Source organism: Artibeus jamaicensis, unplaced genomic scaffold (genome assembly GCF_021234435.1).
Source record: "Artibeus jamaicensis isolate MK-2021 breed Jamaican fruit bat unplaced genomic scaffold, CSHL_Jam_final contig_2259, whole genome shotgun sequence".
Lineage (NCBI taxonomy): Eukaryota > Metazoa > Chordata > Mammalia > Chiroptera > Phyllostomidae > Artibeus > Artibeus jamaicensis.
Window position 1 is genome coordinate 5,138,758 of NW_026521468.1, and position 26,044 is coordinate 5,164,801.

General features: G+C 42.7%; 1 protein-coding gene and 1 non-coding gene across 3 annotated transcripts; both read right to left on the reverse strand.

Annotated features, from left to right (window-relative positions):
- Positions 1-5,447: 5,447 nt before the first annotated feature.
- SUMO2 (small ubiquitin like modifier 2) lies at positions 5,448-20,460 on the reverse strand. 2 transcript variants are annotated; one of them, XM_053661393.1, is made up of 4 exons: positions 20,315-20,449; positions 18,572-18,703; positions 11,537-11,608; positions 5,448-6,102 (listed from the first exon to the last, which is right to left on the reverse strand). In XM_053661393.1, the coding sequence occupies exons 1-4, from the start codon at positions 20,333-20,335 to the stop codon at positions 6,040-6,042; spliced, it is 288 nt and encodes a 95-aa protein (XP_053517368.1). In that variant the 5' UTR covers positions 20,336-20,449; the 3' UTR covers positions 5,448-6,039. The 2 variants fall into 2 exon arrangements, with proteins under 2 accessions (XP_053517368.1, XP_037013854.1); XM_037157959.2 differs by lacking the exon at positions 11,537-11,608 and having other exon boundaries at positions 20,315-20,460.
- A 3,541-nt stretch (positions 20,461-24,001) lies between these two features.
- Positions 24,002-24,108, reverse strand: LOC119058687 (U6 spliceosomal RNA). Its single transcript, XR_005084294.2, has one exon. It is a non-coding gene; the product is annotated as a U6 spliceosomal RNA (small nuclear RNA).
- Positions 24,109-26,044: the final 1,936 nt, after the last annotated feature.

The window sequence follows — 26,044 nt, forward strand, 5'->3', positions numbered from 1 at the left end:
GTAACACTTCTAAGTACAGTTACGCCTTTGAACTCAGTTTCATCTGTAAAATGGGGTTAAGAATTATATGAATGTTGAACTTAGTAAATGAAAGCTTTCTATTAGAGGTGCCCCACCCTGGCTGCCTATCAGAACAACCTATGAGCTTTTAAGGAATACAAATGAATGCCAGGCCTCGCCCAACATCTCCTAAATTGGAATTTCTGGGTGTAGGGTTCCATCATGGACATCTTCAAAAAGTCAAACAGGTAATTCTCACATACAGCATGAGCTGAGAACCTCTGCTTCAAAGGTAAGATATCAGACCCAGGAGAATGCTTTTCACTCATCTACTCTGATTTATGAAGAATAAATTTATGTAAAACAGACATCAGATTAAGGCCATTTTAGATAGGCCTATTTGGCATTATTCATTGTATTTTAAAGTAAAACCGCCAGAAATGGCTGCAATAACTAGTCCTCCTATTTATGTGTTCATGTGCTATAATATAATGGTCCTGGCTAAAATCACACTTCACTTGCTGCTTTTAAGTAAGCTAGAGATTTGGGGTAAAACAGATATAATCTGTAGCTCTGCCATAATAACCTTTGCTCCAGGTGACTAACTCTGTTGGAAATGGGACATGAATAAAACTTCATTTTGTGCAAAAGATCAACACGGATCAGGATCAAACGATGCAAAAGGAGTGGGCAATGTGAACATCTGCCTTTAGAATCGGCCGCCCGTCATTATGATCCTAAATACACATATCTGTATCAATACAGGTTTTTCCAAATTCTGGGGTTAACCTAAGACCTAAAATAGAAGACAAAATCTCATGACAAAGAATGGTCTAATAGGAATTTCCTGACCGACAGCAATGTGTTCAGACCTTTATGAAAGGGAATGAAAATGTGTAAAATAGGTCACCTAACAACAGAGCAGTTGCGATTGAAGCTGAGCAGGTCTCAGATCGGGACCCTCACTGCTTCTGGTCCTTTGCAGGCCTTTTCTTTCAGTCTATCCACCTTTTTCTGCAACCCCGGGGTTCCAATAGGTGCAGTTTTAAATCCACTGCCTGCTCTTTAAATCTAGTCAAGGGAAGAATAATGAGCAGGTGCCCACTTTCCATGTCTTTAGGCAATTAAGTGCTCTTCAGTTTATCTTAGTCCCATGCTGCCCCTTCCCTGTTATATTGAAAAGTATTGGTCACCCCCAGGCAATTCCATTCAGAAAGGCTAGTAAACAGCTTACCCAACAGGTTTGTGTAGACCCAATGTTCTCAAAATTTGCTCAGAACATGAAAACTATTGTTCTGAAGCAGTTGACAAGAAATCTGCTATTTAAAATGTCAGAAGGCGTTTAAAGTCCTAATACTTTTAATATCAACACCCCATTGGTTTTTCATTTCATTGCTGAGTACGTGGAGAGCTTTCCTCAAGAATGCAGCGCACAGCCTGCTCAAACTAGCGTCCGGAGGCTGTTTCTCACCACTCGTGCCTACAAAGGTAGTAACTGTTAACCAGACATAAACACGCACTAACTCAGCACCTCTGAGCCCTCAAGCATCTGTTTTTGCCATAAATGTTACCAGCTTTCCCACTACAAGGCAGTGTTCTGAATCCCCCAAAAGTTCAACCTGCCCCAGTTTATACCAGAACGTCGGAGGAAATGAGCACTCTAACTGGCCTCCTGATTGGGATTTTACCCTCCCTAGATTCTGCAACTGGGTTTGAACCAGCGTCTTAGATCTGTGCGTTTCACTGAGATCCCATACACACTACGTCAAACCACGTGAAACTGCACATACCTGTTTTTTTACTGACAAGAATAGCAATTGCTTATGTTCAACTAGTTTAATACATATTCTTAACATTTTACCCTATTTAGTATTAAAAAATAATGGCCGTGTGCTTTTGAACTTAATGACAATTAATGAATAGTATTTCTAAAAAGATTTACTTCTGTCACAAAATGTTTAAAGCCTTAGTACTTTTCCTTTAATATGGACACGCCTCATAAGTATCCCCGTATGTGTGACTTAACTGCATCTATTTACACATAAGTTCTGCATCCATCACTCTGACAGGCAAATTTAGTGTGCATCTGTCCATTCTTTTCTTAGCCATTTCCTCACCAAAAAGGGGGCAGGGCAAGGACAATGCTCAGAGACACCCAAACTCCCTTTAAACTCATTTGCCATTCAGCAAATGCACGGAGAGGTCTCAGACATGGAAATAGCTTAGTCATGTTCTTGCCTTCTCTTTATTCAAAGTGAAGATAAACACAATGGTACATATACTCTACTAAGGTCCGACTTACCCCTCTCAGGGCCTTTTTCAATCACTGAATTGTAGACAGGGAGAGCATAATTCATATCTTCCTATTATATGCTCTTCTCAGACTGAGCTAATAAGATTATGTGGTTTACATTTGTCCTTTCCCCAATTCCAGGTTTATTTAATAAACAAGCAAAAACTCCAACCTAACAATTCTGTCCCACTCTTCTAAAAATGAACTTCACCTCCTAAGCAAAAATAATGCTAATTTTACTTTTTTGCTTCTTTTTAGAGAGCGGTGGAGGGAGGGATAGGGAGAGAAAGATCAATGTGTGGTTGCCTCTCCAAAGGCCCCACTGGGGATCTTGGCTGCTACCCAGGCATGTGCCCTAACTGGGAATTGAACAGGTCACCCTTTGGCTCACAGGCCAGCACTCAATCCACTGAGCCACACCAGCCAGGGCCAATTCTTGGACTTTTAAAACTGTTTCACAGGCCCTGGCTCAGTTAGTTAAGAGCACTGACCTGATATACTTGTATAGGTTTGATCCCCAGTCACTGAACATACAAGAATCAACAAATGAATGCATAAATAAGTGATGTTTCTCTCCTTCTTCAAAATCAATTAAACACACACATAATACCTTATTTAATCTTTACCATAAAGTGACTAACTCTTTTAAGAGCTGAGAGGATTCCTCCCAGAATTGCTTCTCAATTCCATTTCTTTCAAAATACATTTATTTCTGGAGGTAGGGCAGAAACACTGGTATTTCTGAAAAGCTCATCCAGGCATTTTAGTGCAAAACCACGATCCAGAATGTTAGTCATATTTAAAAGCAGCAGCATCCTAACTCAAAAATAACCCTCAGCAGCACAGCTGGCCCTCTCTGATGTACCACCCACCCCCTACCCCTTCGACACACAAGACCTTGGAAAACCCTCCTAAGTCTCCCTCAAATCCTGGGATCCCAGGATCTGCTGTCCATTATACACTTTCACCCAAGTCTTACTCCTTCCCATCTTCCATTCAATCTCAATAACGTGAAGGCAGCCAGAAGAGTTGAGCTAAACTGTTGGAACAATTAACCAAAAATGGCAGCCTAATTCCTGTGACTTGTATGTTCCCTCAAGCCAGAAAATTAAAATATAAAAATTACTTTTAGTATTATTTTCAGCAAAGGTAACAATTTCATGTATTTTCAGTGATTTTTAAAAAAGTACTCCATAAATTTTTTTCCACAGAATATTTGTCTTGGTAGCAACTTATGTGAAATGGGTAAGAGTTCTTGTAAGATAAAAAATCCTACATTATCACATAGCAGCCTTTTTAAAAAAATTTTATCTTTCAAAGGGAAGGGAAGGAGAGAAGGAGAAAAATATCAATGTATGGATGCTTCTGGTGTATCCCCTGCTGGGAACTGGCCTGCAACCCAGGTACATGCCATGACAGGGAAATCGAACGGCGATCTTTTGGTTCGCAGGCCTGCGCTCAATCCACTGAGCTACACCAGCCAGGGCTACATAGCACCCTTTCTATATATTGCTCTTTGGCTCTTTTTAATACTACCATAAGTTTTTCTACCATAAAGGAATTTACTTTAAAGTTTATCCTCCCAAGCCCTGGCTGGTGTAGCTCAGTGGACTGAGGGCCAGCCTGTGAACCAAAGGGTCGCCAGTTAGATTCCCAGTCAGGACACATGCCTGGGTCGTGGGCCAGATCCCTGGTTGCGGGCGCACGACAGGCACCCACACACTGATGTTTCTCCCCCTCCCTGCCCCTCTAAATCAAACCTTTCAAGTTTATCTTCCCCCAACAAGGCACAAACTCGGTATTAGCACATTCCTGACTAGAGAACCCAATTCAAGAGCCTTTCCATAATCAGAAAGTTCTCTGACTGTAACCTAACTGCTAACTTCGGAGTACCACAGAAGTCCACTACTTCAGAGTACCCGGAGCAGTAAGTGAAGAGAAATGTACTTACCTGATCCCTTCTGAGAATTCTTGGGGGCAGGCTTCAATATGGATTGTAACACTAGGTTGGTAGCAAAGCCCAAGTTTGGCTGACTCGAGTAACTCATATAGAACAGAGCCAAAGTACCTACAGAATTCGTTTCTGGGGAAGCTCATCCTATACAGGCACCACTAATGTAAAACAAGACTATGCTGCAACCGAGTGAGAGTGGATTAAGTGAACGACAAGGCTGCTGGGGCACGAGAGCACACAGACACTTGATCCAGAAAGGCCACGTTGGTAGGTAGGCAGGTGTGTGGGGGGGGGGCATCCGGTCCCTTGAGAACCAGTACTGGACTCCGCTGGAATTAGTAAACGCAGGAAACTGATCTCCAATCCTAGGTTTATAACCATTTACCTGTGAGACAAAAACACTCCGAATTCCAATTTTCTCATCTCTAAAACAGGTTAGAATTAGATCATCTTTTTGTATCTTTTCCTGCTGTAATGTTCTGTTTATTGGTTCTACAGCTGTGACCTTTCCCCATACATGTGAATTTAAAGACAATAGTTACCTGCCTATCTATAGCTGTAAGCAACAGCCCTGGCTGGTGTGGCTCGGTAGCTTGAGTGCTGGTCCGAGAACCAAATTGTCACCTGTTCTTTTCCCAATCAGGGCACATGCCTGGGTTGCTGGCCAGGTCCCCAGTTGGGAGCACATGAGAGGCAACCACACACTGATGTTTCTCTCCTTTTCTCCTTCCCTTCCCCTAATAATATAAAATCTTAAAAATAAATAAAAGCTGTAAGAAATACATTATTTCAGGTTAGGGAGCATTTACTTATCAAAACAAAAGCTGGAAGGATTAATCAATTTATCAGCATAACTAGCTAAACCAGAACCTTTCCCTAGCTTGCATGTACTCGTGCGCTGTGTCAGGTGGTCGTTAAAGAAAAGAATGCTTGGGAGTAAACCCATGCATTATGCCCCGCCCCCAGCCCTTTTCTGGGTAGGTAAGTTGCATATTTGGAAATGCCTAAGCTTTTTGAATAAAGAAGAAGCTGAAACACCCTTTGCTGGTCATCTCTACAGCTTTGTTACTCTTTGTTTTGCTAGTCAGAAAAAGTAGCTTTATTTCTTCCTTGAAATGTTACTTCTCTCAAAGATTACTGTCACATCTTTTCCTAAACTTCAGTTTTCTATTTAATATTCCTCAGAATAAACAAAACAGCTCATTTTAAACAAGAAGTTTATTTAAACAACAAGACGCTTGACTTGAAGGGAAAACTACCTAGGATTCATTTCTTTTAGAGTAATTTACCCCTACTTAAAGACAGATTGCCCTACATGTAACAGCTACGTACAAAAAAGTTATAAAATTGTCCTTGGTTTTACAATGATAAATGAAAAACATTAAAATTCTCCAATCAAACAAGGTATGCAAGAATTTTTATGTTGTTCTTTTTTTGTTAAAGAGCGAGAGCAAAATAACTTACTGGAATATAGAGATAAGAGCTGAATGAGCATGCCACTAATGGAGAAAGGGGGTATCTTCACAGAACCAGTATTTTCCCCACCCCATCTCCATGTGATGTCAATCAAAACATACCATTGGCCATTTAGTTTAAAAAAAATGCAAATGCTTGTGCACATACATCAGTTACTTTATGTACAATAAAGGAATGGGGAAAGGGAAATGAAAGAATAGAGAAAACTATACTGTAGTAGTCAGGATGTGGTGGAACCAAATTGCGGTTTTCTAATTGAGAATGTCTTCTTGGTCTGAAGGAACAGAGTTCTGAAGTAAAGTAGCAGGTTCCCTTTTTAGTAGACACCTCCTGTCTGCTGCTGGAACACATCAATTGTATCTTCATCCTCCATTTCCAACTAACATAAAGGAAAAAAACAAAAAACAAACCAAAAGCCATTGATTATTCAGCTCTTAAAGTTATAATTATAGTCCTGGCTGATGTGTGGCTCACTGACTAAGCATGTGAGTAAACCAGGGAGTCACCAGTTCGATTCCCAGTCAGGGCACATACCTGGGTTGCGGGCCGGGTCCCCAGTGGGGTGCATGTGAGAGGCAACCACACACTGATGTTTCTCTCCCACTATTTCTCCCTTCCCTTCTCTACAACTTAAAATAAATAAAATCTTAAAAAAAAAAAGGTTATAACTATCAACCTGGTTAGAGCATTTTCCTGATACACCAAGGCTAAGGGTTTGATCCCCAACCAAGGTATATACAAGAAGCAACCAATGAGCCCTGGCTGGTGTAGCTCAGTGGACTGAGCTCCAGCCTGCAAACCAAAGGGTTGCCAGTTCGATTCCCAAGCAGGGCACATGCCTGGATTGTGGGCCAGGTCCCCACTGTGGCGCTTGTGGGAGGCAGCAGCACAATGATGTTTCTCTCCCTCTCTTTATCCCTCCCTTCCTCTGTCTAAAAATAAATAAAATCTTAAAAAAAAAAAAGAAAAGCAACAAATGAATAAGTAGAACAAATTAATGTCTCTCTCAAATCAATAAATAAAATTGTTAAAAAACTTATAACTATCAGACCTAAATATCCTGAAAAGCTGCACAAGTTTCACCCAATTCCAATGTTCATTAGTTTCGACATCCCAGAGGCTAATTAAGAATCAGCCTTAGGGTTAAGTAACTCTTTACATGGTCTTCTTTGTGGAGATTATAGCAAACTTAGTTTTTAAGTTAAAAACTGAGTATGTCTGCCCTGACCAGTGCGGCTCAGCTGGTGGGCATCGTCCTACAAAGTGAAAGGTCCCCACAGGGCACATACACGAGGCGGCAGATCTGTTTCTCAAACTGATTCTTCTCTACCTCTCTTTCTACCTTCCCTTCTCTCTACAAATAAATAAACGGGAAATAACCTAAGTATCAATAGAAACCCAAAGAAATATGATACAATTATACACGAAATACCACATAGCTGTTATTGAATCAGCAGACTCAGGGTCAAGTTGGTGGCACAGGTAAACATGGCTCACCTTGTCGTGCAACCACATCAAAGTTACAACAAAAATAGGACCACCAAAAACTGAGTTTCCCTTAAAGTTTCCTTTAAGTTTCCCTTAAAGAATGTATACATGGACTTAGACACCCTCCCTCCCTCCCTCCCTCCCTCCCTCCCTCCCTCCGAGCTCCAGCACCAGGTTAACAGCTTCAAAGGCACCAGTGGCACACAGGGAGTACCTTAAGTGCCTGGAATCAAGGTGGTACCTGGAGGACAATTTTCTCCCAGACAGAAAGGTGGTCAGAGACTATTGTCCCTTTTCTGAGCCTTGCCCCAGAGCCACAGAACCAGCCTGTAGGTATTGTACCTCAGACTCCACCAACCTGGCTAACACTGTTTGCCCTACCCTGGAGATACTGAGTCCCACCCAATACATAACCTGTTATACAGTCACATTCCCATGTGAATGGCTGGTATTGGCTCATGCTTCCCAATTTCCTAATCCCCTCAGACAAGCAACAGCCAGTCTCAGTGAGACCCTAGCACACCCCATATCTCTTGCTAAGTGACCCCAATATTTGTAGTTGCAAGCCTAAATTTGCCAGGCTTTGCCTGGGGATTTCCAAGGCCAGCCCAGGTAGCAGCCACCTGTGACTGCTTTACAGTTCAGGAAGGGTGGCCCTAGACAGAATACCAGTGGGGGGCTGACCTTGACCTATACCACCTGGGAAACCCCAGGGCAGCACACCCAGCGGACCAGCTACAGACTATGTCAAAGCACCACCACCCTGCCCCTGTACAGATGATCCTCCATAGCGGGGAGTGGTTGGTGGTCAGTGGTCACAGTCAGTCCTTGCAGCTGACTGGCCTGGGTAAATCCCTCCCACTGATCTGCCAACAGCAACCAAGGCTCAGAACTACAAGAGGAGGGTGCAGTCAGCTCACATGAAGGGCACACCAGCTTGGGTAACAGGGGAGGCTGTGCAACTGGACCCTGGACCTACAGCCAAGATTGCTCTATCCAACAAAGCTGTCACTTGCAATCAAGGAGCAAGCTTCCCAAAAAAACCCCCAAAAAGAGAAAAAAAAAAAAAAAAGAAAAAAGGTGCGGGAATGGGTGAAGAGGTGAGGGGGTTATGAGGTACAAATAGGTAGATGCAGAATAACCATGGGCTGTAAAGTACAGTTACAGGAAATGGAGTAGCCAAAGAAATTCCTATTACCCATGGACATGAACAATGGTGTGGAAGTACTGGGTGGAAAGGGGGAAAAAAGCAGGACAACTGTAATAATATAATCAATATAATTAAAAGTGGAAAAAAAAAGCAGATTTACGCAAGTAGAAATATCCCTAGGATACTAGTATTAGGCTAAAGACAAAATTTAAAAACCAGGCAACATTTATGTTTTTCAATATATCTGTCTATAACATGAGTATATCCTTGCCTGTGCACAAAACAGTGGTGACCTCTATGTAGTAAGGGAATGAGATGGAGAAGAAAACACTGGTTTTTAAAAAACACCTAATTTAGCCCTGGATGGAGTTATGGCCTGTGAACCACAGGGTCGCCAGTTAGATTCCTAGTCGGGACACATGCCTGGGTTGCTGGCCAGATCCCCAGTGGGGGCATGTGAGAGGTAACTACACATTGATATTTCTATTTCTCTTTCCTGTCCCCTCTGTCTAAAAATAAAATAAAATAAATTTTTTAAATTTAATTAAAAAATCTAATTTAAAATTTAAAATGGTATTCACAAATTGTTTGCAAGATTCACATTATATATAGAACCATGTTGACAGTAGAAAGAATTTGGTCCATATGGCAATACTATAAAATATATAAGCTTTGTAACGGTTTATTTGCTGACAATTACCCTTGAAGATTTCTTTCTAGCCCGGGCTGTAGTGACTCAGTGGACTGAGCTCTGGCCAGCAGACCAAAAGGTTTCCATTTGATTCCCTGTCAGGGAACACGCCTGAGTCGCTGGCCAGGACCACAGTTGGGTGTGTGCGAGAAACAACCAAGCAATGTTTTTTCTCTCTCCCTCCTCTATAATAAATGAGATCTTTATTAAAAAAAAAAACAACTCCACAGCATTTCTTTAAAAGCTGGTTAATTTTGTAGGTAAAAGTAACTTGGGCACCTAAAGACAATAACTGTTTCTAAGGAAGTTGAAATATACTCGAAATAGAGCTAAGGCATTAATAACTGAGTCTTAATTCCCTCTTTTGTAAAATGGAATAGCATTCAGCTAGAGAAATAAGTAGAAGAATGTAAGTAATAGAATCATGGGCACCTAATAATTACACTGCTATTAAAATTGGCTGATAAGATTTACTAATTTATTACAACTCTTCAATTTAATATTGGGAGAACAATTCTAACAAATCAATTTCATTCTAAAATTGTAAATACTAAAATGAGTTCAATTCCATATTCATTTGAAGATTTTATAATGAAGTTCTGAACAAATCCTACTCAATTTAGTATTTGAAGAATTATTTTGTCCTGGTGGGTGAGGGCTTCATAAGACAGAAAATACATTTCTAGCCCTGGCCAGGGTAGATCGGTTGGTTAGAGCTTTATTGGTTCAGTCTCAATACACCAAGGTTGGGGGTTTGATCCCTGATCAGGGCACATATAAGAAATCAACCAATGAATGCACAAATAAGTAAAACAACAAAAATCTATGTTTCTCTCTCTCTCTCAAATCAATAAAAAATAATTAAATAAATAGGAGCCCTGGCCAGTCTGGTTCAGTGGATTGAGTGCTGGCCTGCCAACCACAAGGTTGCCAGTTTGACTCCTGGTCAGGGCACATGCCTGGGTTGTGGGCCACGTTCCCAGTTGGGGGCGTGGCATGTAAGAGGCAACCAATCCATGTTTCTCTCTCATACAGATGTCTCTCTCCCTTTCTTTCTCCCTCCCTTCTGCTTCCCCTCACTCTAAAAATAAAATCTTTGTTTAAAGAAGAGAAAGAAAACACATACTACTTGTCACAGTCTAGCACAATGGATTCTTTATTATTTAAAGCAATTAAAAGAGGTCTTTAGTTTATTTACTGAAATAAACTACTAGAATGTTAAATTTTACAATGAAACTTTAAATGCCTACAAAGGATAAAGCTGCTTTCTTTCATCAAGAAAATTCAGCTCCTCCTTGTGGCTAGGGACTGTAACTGCTCCTCAGACACTCACAAATGGAAATATCTTCAAAATATTCTCCCATCAAGTGTAACTCAGACATTTCAAATTTTTGAGGATTATCAGCAAAACCAGAATCTTGATGTGCTAATTACTCAACCCATATTTATCATATTTGTCTAGTTTTTATGGGGTGATAAAAAATTTTTAAAAATACTTGGGCTCTAATTCAAACTTCCAAGTAAAGTTTCTTCTTCTTCTTCTTTTTTTTTTTTAAATATTTTATTTATTTATCTTTAGAGGGGAAGGGAAGGAGAGAGGGAGAGAAACATCAATGTATGGTTGCCTTTCGTGCATCCCCTGCTGGGAACTGGCCTGCAGGGAACTGGTCTGCAACCCAGGCATGTGCCCTGACTGGGAATTGAACTGCAATTGTCTGGTAAAGTTTCTTCTTAAAAATCATTTTTATGAGCCCTGGCTGGTGCAGCTCAGTGGATTGAGCACGGGCCTGCAAACCAAAATATCGCAGTTCGATTCCCCATGAGGGCACATGCCTGGGTTGCAGGCCAGTTCCCAGCAGGGGCCAGTTCCCAGCAGGGGATGCACCAGAAGCAACCATACATTGATATTTCTCTCCTCTCCTTCCCTTCCCTTCTAAAGATAGATAGATTGATAAATAAGTAAATTAACTAATTACTTAATTAATTAATTAAAAAACCATTTTTCTACCCTGGCTGGTGTGGCTCAGTGAATTGAGCTCCAGCCTGCAAACCAAATGGCCACAGTTCTATTCCCAGTGTGCCTGGGACATGCCTACATTGCAGGCCAGGTCCCCAGTACAGGGCACATGAGAGGCAACCACACACTGATGTTTCATCCCCCCCCTTCTCCCTCCCTTCCCTTCTCTCTAAAAATAAAATCTTTAATAAATTAAAAAATCAAAAGAAACAGACATTGGAAAAAATGGTTTAAAGTAATTAAATGACTCATTAGCTTTACTAATGATAACCGGATATTTTCAAACTATTCGTATTTCCTCAATCTATATCTATTTTTTTCTTTGTTCCCCTTTGACCATATTTTACATAGGCCTGAAATGAGATAAAGAATTATATTCCAACATCTGAAGGTTCACAAATAAACAGAGCTGTTAAGAAAATTTTTTTAAAAATTGGTTTTTCTGGTTAGCACAAAAAGATTTTTACCTGTGCAGGTGTGTCTGTTTCATTGATTGGCTGCCCGTCAAATCGGAATCTGATCTGCCTCATTGACAAACCCTGGATGAGAGAGTTTAAAAGCAGTAAGAATGCAAAGAAACACTGAAAAATAAAACTATAGGCATATTTAGCCATGAATATATTGAGAGATACCTAAATAAATGATCAACAATGTTACCAATATTTCTGTATGGGTAAAAAGATTTGGGGTGCCTTTCACTGTATCTTTATGTTTGATTTTGTTTCTGAAAAATGCTTTTTAAATAAAGGTCTTCTTAAAAAAAAAAAGCTGTACTGCTTTTGAGACCATTGCTACTCCAAGCTTGAACAGTTCATACCTTGAGTCAAGCAGTGTATCTAAGATACTAAAAGGAAACTTTAAAAAGATGCATGCAGCAATATTTCTCAATGCATGTTAAAGAACTCTCCAAAAGAAAAATAAAATACCCTTAACAATAAAGAAAACTAGTCACCTACAAAGGTGTAATGATTAAAATAAAATTTTGCCTAAAAGCCACTTTACCTTCACTTTTATCCTAACAGTTCCTACTACTATGCACAAGTAACCTATGCCCCAAATCAGCACAATGCTTAACCTATGCCCCAAATCAGCACAATGCTAAGTAGACCAAAAGTTATTTAATAAGTTATCCTTGGGAAGTCGGGATATTTCCACTAGAACACAAGACAGTAACTGTCCTAAAAGCATCCGTAAGACCACAATCCACTCATATTCCTGAAAGAGCTCAAAAGTAGCTGCTTTTCAATTTTCTTTTTAGTGCCAACACTTACCTAAAGCTTCACTTCTTGCTTGCCAACTATCGCTAGAAAATAAACTTCAGGCCCTCCCTGGTCGGGTAGCTCAGTTGACTAGAGCATTATCCAGATATACCAAGGTTTTGGGTTTGATGTCCAGTCAGGACACATATAAGAAGCAATCAATAAATACACAACTAAGTAGAATAACAAATCAACGTTTCTCTCCCTTTCTCTAAAATGAAATTAAAAAAAAAAAAATGTGATCATCTTCAATAAAGAAAATAAGCTTCATGACTAGGAACCCAGACTGTCTTGATCACCTTAGACTCCTTGCACATAGTAGGAGTAAATACTAAATACTGATGGAGTAAAATGGGAAAAAAGCATCAGCCACCTAACACTACTTCATTCGTTTTTTATTTAAAAATTAATCTATCCATGGCTGATGTGGCTCAGTGGATTGAGCAACTGACTGCAAACCAAGGGATCACCAGTTCAGGGGACATGCTTGGGTTGCAGGCCAGGTCCCCAGTTGGTGGCACAAAAGAGGCAACCACATACTGTTTCTCTCCTTCTCTTCTCCTCTGTCCAAAAATTAAATTAAAAAAACTTTAAATAACTTAATCTAACACTATTAAATTGGGAAAAATTATAAACAGGAAATTTTAACCCTGACCAGTGTGGCTCAGTTGGTTGGGCATCATCCTGCAAAAAAGTTGCTGGTTTGATCCCTGGTGTGGGCACATGCTGAGGTTGTAGGTTCAGTCCCCAGTCAAGGTGCACATGAGAAGCAACCAATCAATGTTTCTCTCCCTTTTTTCCTCCCTTTCCCAGCTCTTGAAAAATAAGTTTTTTAAAAGGAGGGAGGATTTTTAAATGCATTAAGGAGATAAATGAGCCTAAACACGCCCCTTCTGCAAAAGAGGATTCCAATGTTTTACCTATCAAGCATTACCTTCCTAACAGGTAGGGAAAAGGGAATGGAATGAAACACAGCAGTGAAGCTGCTGGTAACTGCAGCCAAATGAAGACAAGATAGAAAAATAAAGTATCTTTGGACGTATGTTGTAAATACATTACCTTAAAAGACCGCTTTCTAGAAAGCATCTTACAAAAAGTTACTCCTATATCATGCTCAAATTATGAATTATAATTAGTTACACAAACTCTTGTGTCTCAATTAGTATTTAAAACTGAACTGAGTTCTTAGGACTAAAAACATTCAAAGTGCTCAACAAATGCTTGTAGAATACCTGTATTTCCTCATCAAGGATTTGCTGCATCTGTCTTCAGAACCACCTGTATCATAAAGATCATACTTTCCTGCAAACTCTAACCTTTGACATCACTTTCAGACTAAGCCCTGACTTGAGGAACACAAGTAATCCCCCATTAGGTAGGTGACATCCATACCTTAATTCCTTGTGACTTTCAATTTTAACTAGCAATTACACAAAGCAACCAATTCAATGCCAAGTATTAATTATCAGGCATTAGAAACACTCCAGTGAAGACTCCTTGTTCCAGGAAAATACTAAGCACTTCTATATGCTGCGTTCTTCCTTCACTACCAGTAGTAAGGCCATAAGGTCAATGGTGTGACCTTTCACAGTGAGTGGGAGAGGGGCAGTGTCAGAATGTAAGCACACTGTATTTATGCATAAGCACACCTGTTTTTATGCTTTTCCTCACCAATAAAGATTTTTCTAATGATCAAATGTCCAAAATTCAAAAATCTTGTCTTTAGGATTGCATAAACCATGTAAATTCAGGTAAGTTACATTAAACCAGTACTTGGGCTCCTCCTTTCATTAAATCTCATCCCTAAGCTTTTGAGTTTTGTTGGAAGAGTTGAGTGAGCTCGTCTCTCTGGGTCCATTTTCTCATTTCACAAAAATCAGATAGAACCAATAAATCTGTGTTCTCTAAAACCACCTGATACTCCATGAAATAATGTTAAGAGTAAATCCATACCAGACCAGAAATGCTCTGAATCAGTCAGCTGAAGGCTATATAGCAGATATAAAGTAGGCAAACCCTAATTCTACACGTGAATGAAAAACTGATTTACCAACCAATCTCTGGAGTTCCTGGTTTGAACGTTCCTGATCCCTTTGCAAGCACTTACTGGGCACCTTCAATAGGCCAGGTCCTGGTCTAGGCTCTAGAGAAAGGGTGAACGAGGCCCTGTGCCCACGGAGATTCATTTGTTGTGCAGAAAGAAATACAGTGAGCACTTAAAAAAATGAAACAGCCCTGGCTGGTGTAGCTGTGTAGCTCAGTGGATTGAGCACAGGCCTGCAAATCACACAATCTCGGTTTGATTCCCAGTCAGGGCACACGCCTGGGTTGCAGGCCAGTTCCTAGCAGGGGACTCGTGAGAGGCGACCATACATTGATATTTCTCTCCTTCTCTAAAGATAAATAAAATCTTTTAAAAAATAAATAATCAAACGAGAATGAGAGGATTGTGTGATGGGAACAGGAGCTCTCTGAATCAAAGACCTCTCCAAGGTAAAAACGTAGCAAGAGTGGAATAAAATGGCTGAAGGCTCAGCTCTAATATCCAACAGAAATATGTGAGCCATATATGTATTGTAAATTCTCTACCTGTCACATTAAAAATAGGTAAAATCTTAGTAAAATATTCTGATTCAGCCTACTTAAACCTGTTTCAGCCCCCACTAGTGTGGCTCAGCGGACTGAGTGCCAGTCTGTGAACCCAAAGATCACTGTGAGATTCCCAGTCAGGGCTTGTGCCTGGGCAGTTGGGGATGTGCAAGAGGCAACTGATGGATGTTTCTCTCCCTTTCTAAAAATAAAAATTAAAAAATAATTCAATATGTGGTCAACATTTTCAAAATCTGTCACACTTTATAGCATATCTCAATTTGAACTAGTCATATTTCAAGTAGTATTCACATGTGGTTTGTGGCTACTATACTGGACAGCACAGGCTTAGGCAGAGAGCAGAATGTGCTGATGGCTTATGAGTCAGGAAGAGCCATCAAGGATGACCCCAGGGTTGTGACCGCACTAGATCTTGAACGGTGCTATCTAGAGTGTAGGATACCAGAGAAAAAGATTTCTAGGGTTAAAATCAGTCCTCTGTTCCATGTTCAATTTGAGATAAAAAACCTCTAGCTATACAAATTAAGTTAAAATATTCTAGAGTTTTGCCCTGGCTACGGTGGTTCAGTGGATTGAGCATGGGCCTACAAACCAAAGAATCGCAGTTCAATTCCCGCTCAGGGTACATGCCTGGGCTATGGGCCAGTTCCAGGCAGGGAATGCACGAGGCAACCATACACTGAAGTTTCTCTCCCTCTCTTTCCCTTCCCCTCTAGAGATAAATAAAATCTTAAAAAGAAAATATTCTAGTGTTTTGATAGCCTGTACCTACACTTAACAAGAGAAAAATCAGAACAATTGGGATATACAACTTCCTTGGAACGTAAGTTACCATTTGAAACTGAAACACGAATCTTGTCTCACTCAAAACTCAAGATTTTTCCTAATTTAAGAGGAAAATAGCCCTGGCTCAATGGATTGAGCACAGGCTGTGAACCAAAGGGTCGCAGTTTGATTTACAGTCTGGGAACATGCCTGTGTTGTGGGCTGGGTCCCCAGTGGGGGCCATGTGAGAAGCAACCACACATTGATGTTTCTCCCCCTTTCTCCTTCCCTTGCCCTAAAAATAATAAAATATTTTTTAAAAAGAGGAAAATAGAAATAACCTATCTTCAAATCATATTTACATTCCCAGATATGCACTGGAATTATTTTTTATAAATTACCAGTGCTGCCTTTTCCTGTAGTGCAAGTGAAGAGCAACTAAACAAGTTTATTCAAACATAATCCTAACAAAAAATTCAAGGAAAATTGTTTTTGCACTGGGCAATACACCAAATTTATTTTAACCTAGCAGAAAAACCTTAATAAATTCTTGACTGTCCCAGCAACATGATCTTATATGACAATCGCCCATAGGGACAGTCTGGAATAGTGTGCTATGCGTTGTTTTCATGGCACACGGTATAATGAATGGCCTAGTACGTGGTTGGCATCTGGTAATTATCAGATAAATAAAAAGATCCTTTAGGACCTCTATAAGAAATATAAGATGTCTATATTTTCTAAGTGTTGAAAAAAGATGATCATTTGCCCTGGCTGGTGTAGCTCAGTGCATTGAGCACAGACATGTAAACCAAGGGGTCACGGGTTTGATTCCCAATCAGGGCACATGCCTGGGCTGTACACCAGGTTCCCAGCAAGGGGGCTCGTGAGAGGAAACCACACACTGATGTCTCTCTCCCTCTCTAAAAATAATAAAACCTTAAAAAAAAAAAAGATTACCACTTAAAGGCTAAAATTTAGTGAACTACAGAAAACAAGATATGCCAAGAATTTTGTTGATAACCACCAATCAAGATAAGTTTCTATCTGAGATAAGGTTTGGCTACTCAAAAGTTCTACAAGACACTTAGCTCTTAAGTATCTCCTGTAGCCCTGGCTGGTGTAGCTCAGTGGATTGAGCACGGGCCTGTGAAGCAAAGGGTCTTGGGTTTGAGTCCCAGTCAGGGCACATACCTGGGTTGCAGGCTAGGCCCCCAGTAGGGGACAGTCGAGAATGCAAAAAAATCTAGCTCAAGTAACAAGTACGTATTTACTATTATGGATATTTTACCAAAATTCAAGTAAGAGTGTACTGAATATCTTGTCTTTGTCAGGGTTTATAAGAAAGTTTACTTATGAAGCCCTAGCTGGTGTGGCTCAGTGGACCGAGTGCAGGCCTGTGAACTGAAGGGTCATCAGTTTGATTCCCACTCAGGGCACATGCCTGGGTTGGAGGCCAAGTTCCTAGCAGGGGGTGTGCGAGAGGCAACCACACATTAATGTTTCTCTCTCTTCTCTCCCCCTCCCCCTATGGAAATAAAATAAAATCTTTAAAAAAGAAAGCTGAGCCCCGGCTAGTGCAGCTCAGTGGATTGAGCGCGGGCCTGTGAGCTAAGGGATCGCAGTTCAATTCCCAGTCAGGGCACATGCCTGGATTGCAGGCCAGTCCCCAGTGGGGGACCCATGAGAAGCAACCATACACTGATATTTCTCTCCCTCTCACCTTCCCGTCCCCTCTAAAGATAAATGAATAAAATTTAAAAAAAAAAAAAAAAGCTGACATATAAAAATGGAAGAATTATAAGCACAGTATTCTTATAAATAAATCAGACAGAAAATAAAGCTTCAAATTCAAAAAGGAATTTATACCTTCAGTTTCTTTCAAGTGCTTTTGTATGTCATGGAGGAAGCTCAAGTTTCAACTCAAATTCAACTTCCCAACTTCTGCAGGTTTATGCCTTATTCTATTTTGGGGAAAGTTTGCAATGTAGATAAGTTGTTTTAGTCTAAAAGAATGAGTTTCTCAATTTGTGTATATTATATATTGAGGGTTTAGCAAGAAAAATACGTCTGCCAGGTTATTACTGTAGTAACTTTTCTAGGAACCAGAGTTTTTGTTATACTTGGAAAATTCACTTTTAAAGTTACATTGTTACAGACTCATCACAAAGGAAAGCTTCTTTGCCTTTAAATTTGCATTTACCTCCCAGCACCTGTTCACTACTACTTCCTCTTCTTGATGCCTAGTTACTATTGTCTTGAGTAAAATGCAAATGTCTCTAATGTAAAAATGATTATGCTTGGGGTTCAGATTAAATTTCATGACCCTATTATTAGTGTAAAAAAGGAAATATTGCAATTAAAATTGTACACGGTTTAGAAAAACGGCAATGTTTTTAAGTGCACATTTGTTTCCAAACTGCTTAAAATATTCAAAATGGTTTTGACCTAAGTCAAATTTTAAGTGAATAAAAAAAAAAGAAAAAAAAAAAAAAGAAAAAGGATGGGGGGAGGGGTGTAAGGGCACTAAATTAAAAAAGAGAGAAAAAGCCTGACCAAAAGAAAGACCGACGAGAACATTTACCTTATTCATTCGTATTTCTTATACTCCCTTGGAAACCAACCACACCTTGAGAATGATATGATGTACTTGTGGCACAGGACTAGAATCATACATTAACCAAACCATCCTAGGGGTTTTCACAAAGAATAGCATACCAAATGCATGATAAAGGACGCAAGGGCATGTGCATTCTGCTAAAGTCAGTCTATTGTATTATGCTGGTCTAGTTTCTATTCCATGAAAATAAGGTTTGTTTTTTATTTAAATAAGTTTTATTTAGTGAAAAGTGCACGTCAGTTCCTCACCTGTCGTTCACAATAGGCTTTCATTAGTTTACTAAGTGGTGTATGCCTCTTAATCTTAAACTGCACCACAGAACCATCCTGCCCCGCCACCTTCAAATTAATATGATCGTTGTTCTCAGTCTTGACTCCTTCCTGTTGAAAGAAAAATAAAAGTATAATTTGGAAAATGTGAAAAACAAACACCTTTTAAAGCAGCCGCAGCCCAAGTTGCTTCAGAAATCAACAGGTTTCTCATTCTGTATGATAAAAGAGCATATAGATGTTTTCAGGCGCTGAAATCAATCTGAAAAAATGAGAAATCCTCAAGCAACAATATTAAATAGCTGTCAAACAGAAAGAAACCTCACGCAGTAAGTTCAGAAGCAACAATCGATTTTAAATGGGTCCCACTCGATTTACTGCAACGCTCTCTTGAATTGTCCAAAATGGCCTATTTTATGTCACTTTCAAAATCTTTTCCTTAAAAACATTAAAAACGAGCGTCCTTTCTCTTTTCAATGTACTTTAAGTACAGAATGCAGTGCGGGGGGAATCTAGACCTTGAAATTCAAAACTCATTACAATTCTCTAGTTAAAGTCACTGAACTCGGTTTTATAACTTAAATCTCAAGCTACATAAAAAATAAAACAAAACCCTAGAACATCCCGGTACTCTCTGAAGCAGCGGTAAAAAGTCGGAACCACTATTAACGTTCGCCCATTAGCAGCTTCACTCTGCTTATTTTTAGTTAAGAGCTCCTATTCTCCCCTCCCCTTTGTTGACATGAGTCAAATGCAGTTTATTCCAAGTCTTCCTTGCATATTTCGACCCAATCTGAAGTTCACCAAAGTCAAGGATGGAGGAATTCTGTTCTATTGCCCTTAAGTCACTTCAGAAAGAAAGAACAGGGTGTCACAGAAGAAACCAAGAAAAGTCCCGCGTGCCAGGTAGAAGCGTGCACCCCGGTCCGCAAGGGAAAAGCCTCCTCCTGGTGCAACAAGATCGCGTTGAAAAGTTAAGCCTTTTTTAGTTTCTAAAATGCACTAAGTGTCTGCTTGTGCATCTGCCTGCAACTTCTCGAAACCACATGGTCTCCGCAGATTAGCGGTTCTTTAATCCCCAAGGAAGAGCCCCTGCCCATCCCCCCTTGGGACTCTGAGGTCTTTAAAGTAGGAAATACTCCCCGGGAATCCCCGGCCCCTCACGACCGCCCGACAGGCATCCGGCTTCCAACCCATCTGCAGCCCATTGATTCGTCCCGAACCCTCCTCACCCGGCCACTGCCGGCCGGGGCAGGGGGTCCCAAGATGCCCGCGGCTTTCATCCCCGTGGGGGGAAGTTCTGGAAGGAGGGAACTCCCCGCCACCGAGGAGGCGGCAAAACCCGCCGAAGCTCCGCGCCGGATCCGCGAAGGGTGGGGACGCTGCGCGCCTTAACGCCCCTCCTCACGCGCGCCCGCCGGGCCGGGCGCTGGAAGCCCCGCTCGCAGCCGGTTGGCCTGCGAGCGTCCGCGACCCGCCCGCCCTACTCGCGCCCCGCGCGCACTCCGAGGCGGCCGGGGGCGGGGGAGGGCCGCGGGGCCTCCTCCGGCGCGGGAGGAAGAGGGGAGGGAGGAAAATGGCGCGGAACGCCCGGGCCTGAGCCGCGGCCGGCCCATGGGGGGCCCGGGGAGGCGCGGGCAGCCCGCGGCGGCTCGGGCCAGCCCCCGGCCCGATCCTTGACCACACCGCGCGGCAAGGCGAGGAGGCCGGCGGCGAGCTCACCTTGGGCTTTTCGTCGGCCATGGCGAGCGCCGGAGTCTCCTCAGCTGCCGCTTCACAAAAGAGGTACCAGGTCCGCACCGAAGGAGCACACAAGCAACACCAGGAGCGGCAGAAGAAGGAGGCGGCAGCGGTGGAGGAGGGAGAGGGCGCGCGCACGTTGTGCGCTCCCTCCCCCCACCCTGCGTGCGCGAGCACGAGCCGCCAGACCTTCCCATTGGCTGCCGTCTCGCGGGAGCGCGCAACGCTTACATAACCACCCCAGCCCCCCCTCTCCCCGCGTTGCCGGGCCCGGGCCCGGAGCCCGCCAGGCCGGCGGGAAGAGGCGCGGACACGCGCACCCTGCCCGCCGCGGGGGCGCGCCTGCTCTGGGCGGGGCTGTATTGTCCTTCTGTGGTGGAGCTTAATCAAAATGGCTTCCAGCTGGTCCTCGTTGAGGACGAGGAGGCTTGAGGCCTGGAGTGAGCCACACGCCGGGGAAGGCCGACTGACTGCACGAGGACTGGGGAATCTAAAGTATAGCCCAGCATGAGGTTCTAGGGAAAAAAATCCCCCTTGTTCATTGGGCCGAATGCAGTTTTCCCCACGGTTAGAGGAACATGACACTTCCTCTCAGCCAGCCTCTCGTCTTTGGAATTTTAAACCTTCGGCCTCGACCCGCTTCCCACCACTGCCTTGCCTCAGTGCGGTGACTACCAAGGCACTCCTGGTAATCCTATACTTTGGCCTGCTGAGGAAAAATGTGTGTTCTACAAACTCCTGACCCGTGGCCTGGCCCCCAACCTCCAAGAGGAAAGAGAATGCATCCGAGAGAACTACTCGCTATCAAGCTTGCCATCCATCGGCCAGGTCCCTGCCATTTTAAGAACGGATCCTGGCCTCTGAGCAGTGGATTCCCCCCAACTCCTCCTCCCAGTAGGTTTTATTATTTTCTCTGTCCCTGTATGTTCTTCCACTCCGTCAGCATAGAAAAAGAATGCTATTTCCATCATAAGTTACCACCGTATCTCTCTCCATTCTTGGCCAAACGTCTTGAAAAAATGTCCATGCCAGCTGTCTCCACTCCCTCACCTCCCACTCACGCCTCAGCCCACTGCAATCTGGCGCTGTCCCTGCATGGCCACAAAAGCTGCTCTCTGCAAGGTCACCGCAGACGGTGCGAATCCGGCGAGCCTGCCGCGCGTCGCTGCGCGCGACCTCCCTCCCTCTGACTTTGGACTGTGTGACTCAGGTCTGTCCTGGATTCCTTTGCACTTTCCCCTCCTCCCCCCTTCCCTTAAATGTTCCTTGGGTTTTTCCTAGACCCATTCTCTTAATCATTCTGTTCTCTCTCCTGGGATGATTTCACCCACTTCCATGACCATCTTATTATTGATTTTTCAACTCTGTATTTCTAGCCCAGATCCTTCTCTGTGCTTGCTTCCAACCTATACATCCAACTGACTTCTGAACATCTCCACTTGGGTGTCCCAAAGCACCTCAAACTCAGCAAACCTCGACTAAAGTTCTCCAGCCGGCCCTCCGCCACCATTCTGATTGAGGGAAGGCACGTCATTACCACATTGCTCCAAGCCCGGCAGGGGGCGTCTTTGACTTCCACTCCTCCTTTCTTTAGCACATTCTCCAGCAATCCACCTCCACGTCCTGTCTACTCCGCCCTCTAATACCTACCAGGTATTTCTACCAGATACTTCTCTTCAGCCTCTGTCCAGTCTCTGGGTCTCTGGGTTAGGCAGCAGAAAGCCTTAGACCTTAACAAGGAAGATTCATCAGGGAGCAGGGGAAGCCTAAGTTCAACTCGGCTCTCCCCAAAGCAACTGCAATTGCCTCCTAACTGATCTTTTGTTTTAAGGTAAGTCCCACTTGACCCTGGGTATTTTTTAAAATTCATTTATTGGCTTTACAGAGTGAGAGAGAGAGAGAGAGAACAACATCGACCGGTTGCTCCACCCATCAATCCGTTCCTTGTCTCTTGAATGAGCCCAGACCAGGAAATTGAACCCCAGACCTCAGGGTACTAGGCCAGTGCTCCAAAGCACTGGGCTACCAGGCCAGGACTGTACTGAATAAGAATCAACTAGGACGCTTATTTAAATGCACAGTCTTCATGTGCTCACCCCTCCTTGTCCTCTTTCCGTCATCTTTCTGTGCCACCATGATGGCACTCGTGAGTATCCTGGCTGATGCTCTTGAGAATATCAACAGTGCCAAAAAGAGAAGCAAACATTGGGATTTTATTAGGCCGCACTTCCAAGTCATTGTCTGGTTTCCAACTGTGATGACGAAGCGTGGTTATACTGGCGAGTTTGAAATTATCAATGGTCACAGAGTTGGGAAAATTGTTGTGAACCACACAGACAGGTTGAACAAGTGTGGAGTGTTCAGCCCCAGGTTTGATGTGCAACTCAAAAATCTAGAAAAATGGCAGAATAACCTGCTTCTGTCCTGGCAGCAAGGATCATGGACCATGAAGAAGAAAGACAAAACACATAGGAGCAGAAATGCTGAAATTCTTTTCCTAGGGATGTAATACATATGTACAAATAAAATGCCTCAATGGACAATAAATAATAAATTAAAATAAAAATAAATGCATATTCTTGGCTAGTGGTATCCCTCCTTTTTTTTTCCTTTTTAAAAATTTATTTTTATTGATTGATTTTAGAGAGAAACATTGAACTGTTGTTCGACTCATTAATGTACTCGTTGGTTGGCTCTTTTTTTTAATTAAAAGATTTTCTTTATTTTTAGAGAGATGGGGAAGGGAGGAAGAGAGGGAGTGAAACATCAATGTATAGTTGCCTCTAGCACACCCCATACTGGGGACCTGGCCTGCAACCCAGGCATGTGCCCTGAATGGGAATCAAACCAGCAAATGTTTTGGTTTGCAGGCCTGTGCTCAATCCACTGAGCTACACCAGCCAGGGTTGGTTGATTCTTATATGTGCCCAGACTGGGGATCAAACCCGGAATCTTGGCATATTGGGATGAAGCTTTGACCAACTGAGCTACCCAGCCAGGGGGGATCCTGTTATACCCAGCTAGGAAAATTACAGCTAGGGCATTACCCAACCCTAAATCTGCAGTTCCTGGAACAGGGTAATGAACAAACATCCGGGAACAATTGGGTTTAAAATTCTAGCCAAATAAGGTAACTAACCCGGGCCCGCCAGAAAGTGCCCGCCAGCAGCAGCACCCACCAATCAGGGACCCTCGCCATTTTTAAATAAGCCAATAGCTAACCGCCACCTCTGCTTCTGTATGCCTTTGCTTGCTTGCTAGAAAATATAAATACCCAGTAGTCTGTAAGCCAGGCGCGACTTCCATTTTGTAGCTCTGAGTAGCTACGTGACTCCGGTCACAGTTGGGGAAGTTCGCCCCTGCGCAGGAAAATCTTTGGCCATTAAAATTTTTATCAATTCGGTTCCGGACTCCAAGAGTGTGTATTTACCCGCCGATCGTCTACAACAGATCCCTCCTTTTTAAATGACATTTAAATTTTTTTTATTGATTGATGATAGAGATAGAGAAACATCTATTTGCTCTACTTATTAAATCATTCATTGATTGATTCTTATATGTACCCTGACTGGGGATTGAACCTACAACCTTTTTGGTGTATCAGGATGATGCTCTGGCCAACTGAACTACCTGGACAGAACTAGGGTTCCCTCCTTTTTAACAAGCTTCCCTAGTGATTTTTTTTTTTTTTTTGGGCATGTCATCCTTGCTCAGGGGCCATGCTAATCTTCTCTGTATTGTTCTAATTTTAGTATATGTGCTGTCAAAGAGAGTACGTCCCTGGTGATTCTTAGCACACTAAAGTCTGAGACGTGAACCATTGTAAAATCACAACAGAATAAGTTTCTGCCACTCGTTCAATAGCAATCCTCTGCCTCATATAAGTCCAAAACTCTTGTAAGACCTTCAAAGTCCTCCAAAGCTGGTGTGGCTCAATGGATTGAGCGCTGGCCTGTGAACCAAAAGGTCGCTGGTTCAACTCCCATGCCTGGGTTGCAGACGGGGTCCCCTTTGCAGGTGTCCTAGAGGCAACCACACATTGATGTCTCCCTCTCTTTCTCCCTGCCTTCTCTCTGAAAACAAATTTTCAAAAATGTTTTTTTAAAGACTTATAAAGCCCTTTAAGAGTTAATCCAGGTTAACCATCCTTGGTCTTTCTTATCCTTTCCTCCTGGAAGCCTCTGCTGCTTCAGTCATACTCAGTTTCTTGGGTTCCTGAACGTGCCTGCTTTCCCTCAACTCTAAGGTTTCATCCATCGTAAGTGCTCAGAGATTCACTGAATGCACCAATAAATTGAATCTGTCACATGCAAAAGTCCTCCCCTATTGGGGAGACAAAGAAGAGCGAACTTCCTGACTCAAACCTAATCTGGTGGGTTGGGGGTGGGTTAGGTAGGAAATGCAGGAGAAGTGAAAGGGGAAGAGAAGCAACTGTCACACCTTGGGCACTGAGTGAGAGTTAATAACAATTCATTTTCTTCTCACATAAATCCTTCTAAGCGCATGTACTATTTATTTGCAACCGAAGCTTGAAGAAGTTCAGTAACTTACCCAATATTACACAGCTGGCAGGTACTGTTGATTGAGCTCCTACTGTACACCAGGGCATGAACCTGCGGGGCGCTGTGCCAGGTACTGTAAAGAGAGGGAGAGACGCTGTCCCTGCTGTCCTGAGCCCAGGTCTTCTGTCGCCATCACACACCTTTCCAGCCCTGCAGAACCATAGAGGACTACGCCACATCCAACTTACCCTCGTTAATACGTGGGAACATCCAGTAATTAAAGGCTTACTTAGTCTTGAGTTTCTGAGTGACAAGTGTGTCTTACAGTGTGCCCGCTCTCCCAATGTATGCTAAATTACAAAACTACCTTCAGGCAATTGTGGACAAGTTCCCATAAAAAGTAGTTAAGTACATTTAAGTGTAGGAGCAATATGCATTCCAACGGCAAACGAATTCTGTGAGCTGAGCCTAGGGGATCTACTAAAATCATTTGTATACTGAGAGCCTCTTTCCAATTTCCAGGGTGGGGGATGTGAAAAGATAGAATTTCCCAACGTAAAGATTCTCCCTCCATCCTTTTCACTGGGGCAAGAAAAGGGTGGCTGTGCTCTGGAAAAGGGTGCTTTGGACAAAGAAAGTGCACAGACTACCACATGGAAACAAAGAGTAGTGGCAGACATTAATTCGGTCACTACCATGTGGAGATTCTGCGCGGAGCCTGTATTACTAATATCCCCTTTCTACAGATGAAGAAGGTGAGACACGGAGAGGCTGGACAATTTGCTCACCCAGCTGAAGGTGACACAGAGACAGTATCATACTGAAGTCAGGGTTGCCGACTCTGAGCACGGTGCTTGGTTACTGTAGCGCTGCTCCCAGGCCCCTGTGGAAAGGCCGCAGAGAGAACATATGCAGAAAAATATCCCAGAAGGATGCCAGGAGCTCCGGTCAGGTTGCTTTGACATGGATTTTCGTTTGGTTGACTTGCTCAGCAGGAAGGAGCTCCGCAAAAGCAGAGACATGTCTGCCTTTCTTCCAGTTTTGTTCCCAGCATTTTGTATCATGTCTAGACCCTCATGGGCCGGCGAAGGGATAAATGAGCAGGGACTTGTGCGGTGAGCAGTTTTCACCACAAGGCTTAACTAGGAACCTGGGCAAGCAAGGCCTGATTTTTCTAGAACGCTAATTAAATATCAATAACTAGTGTTAG

Bases quoted from the DNA above. Each gene is read 5' to 3' on its own strand.
- SUMO2 (XM_053661393.1), bottom strand. From the start codon at position 20,335: ATGGCCGACGAAAAGCCCAAG. The intron at 18,704-20,314 runs GTGAGCTCGCCG...TTCTTTCAACAG, and splicing joins TGGCCGACGAAAAGCCCAAG to GAAGGAGTCAAGACTGAGAA. The intron at 6,103-11,536 runs GTAAAAATCTTT...CCTTTATGTTAG, and splicing joins AAACAGACACACCTGCACAG to TTGGAAATGGAGGATGAAGA.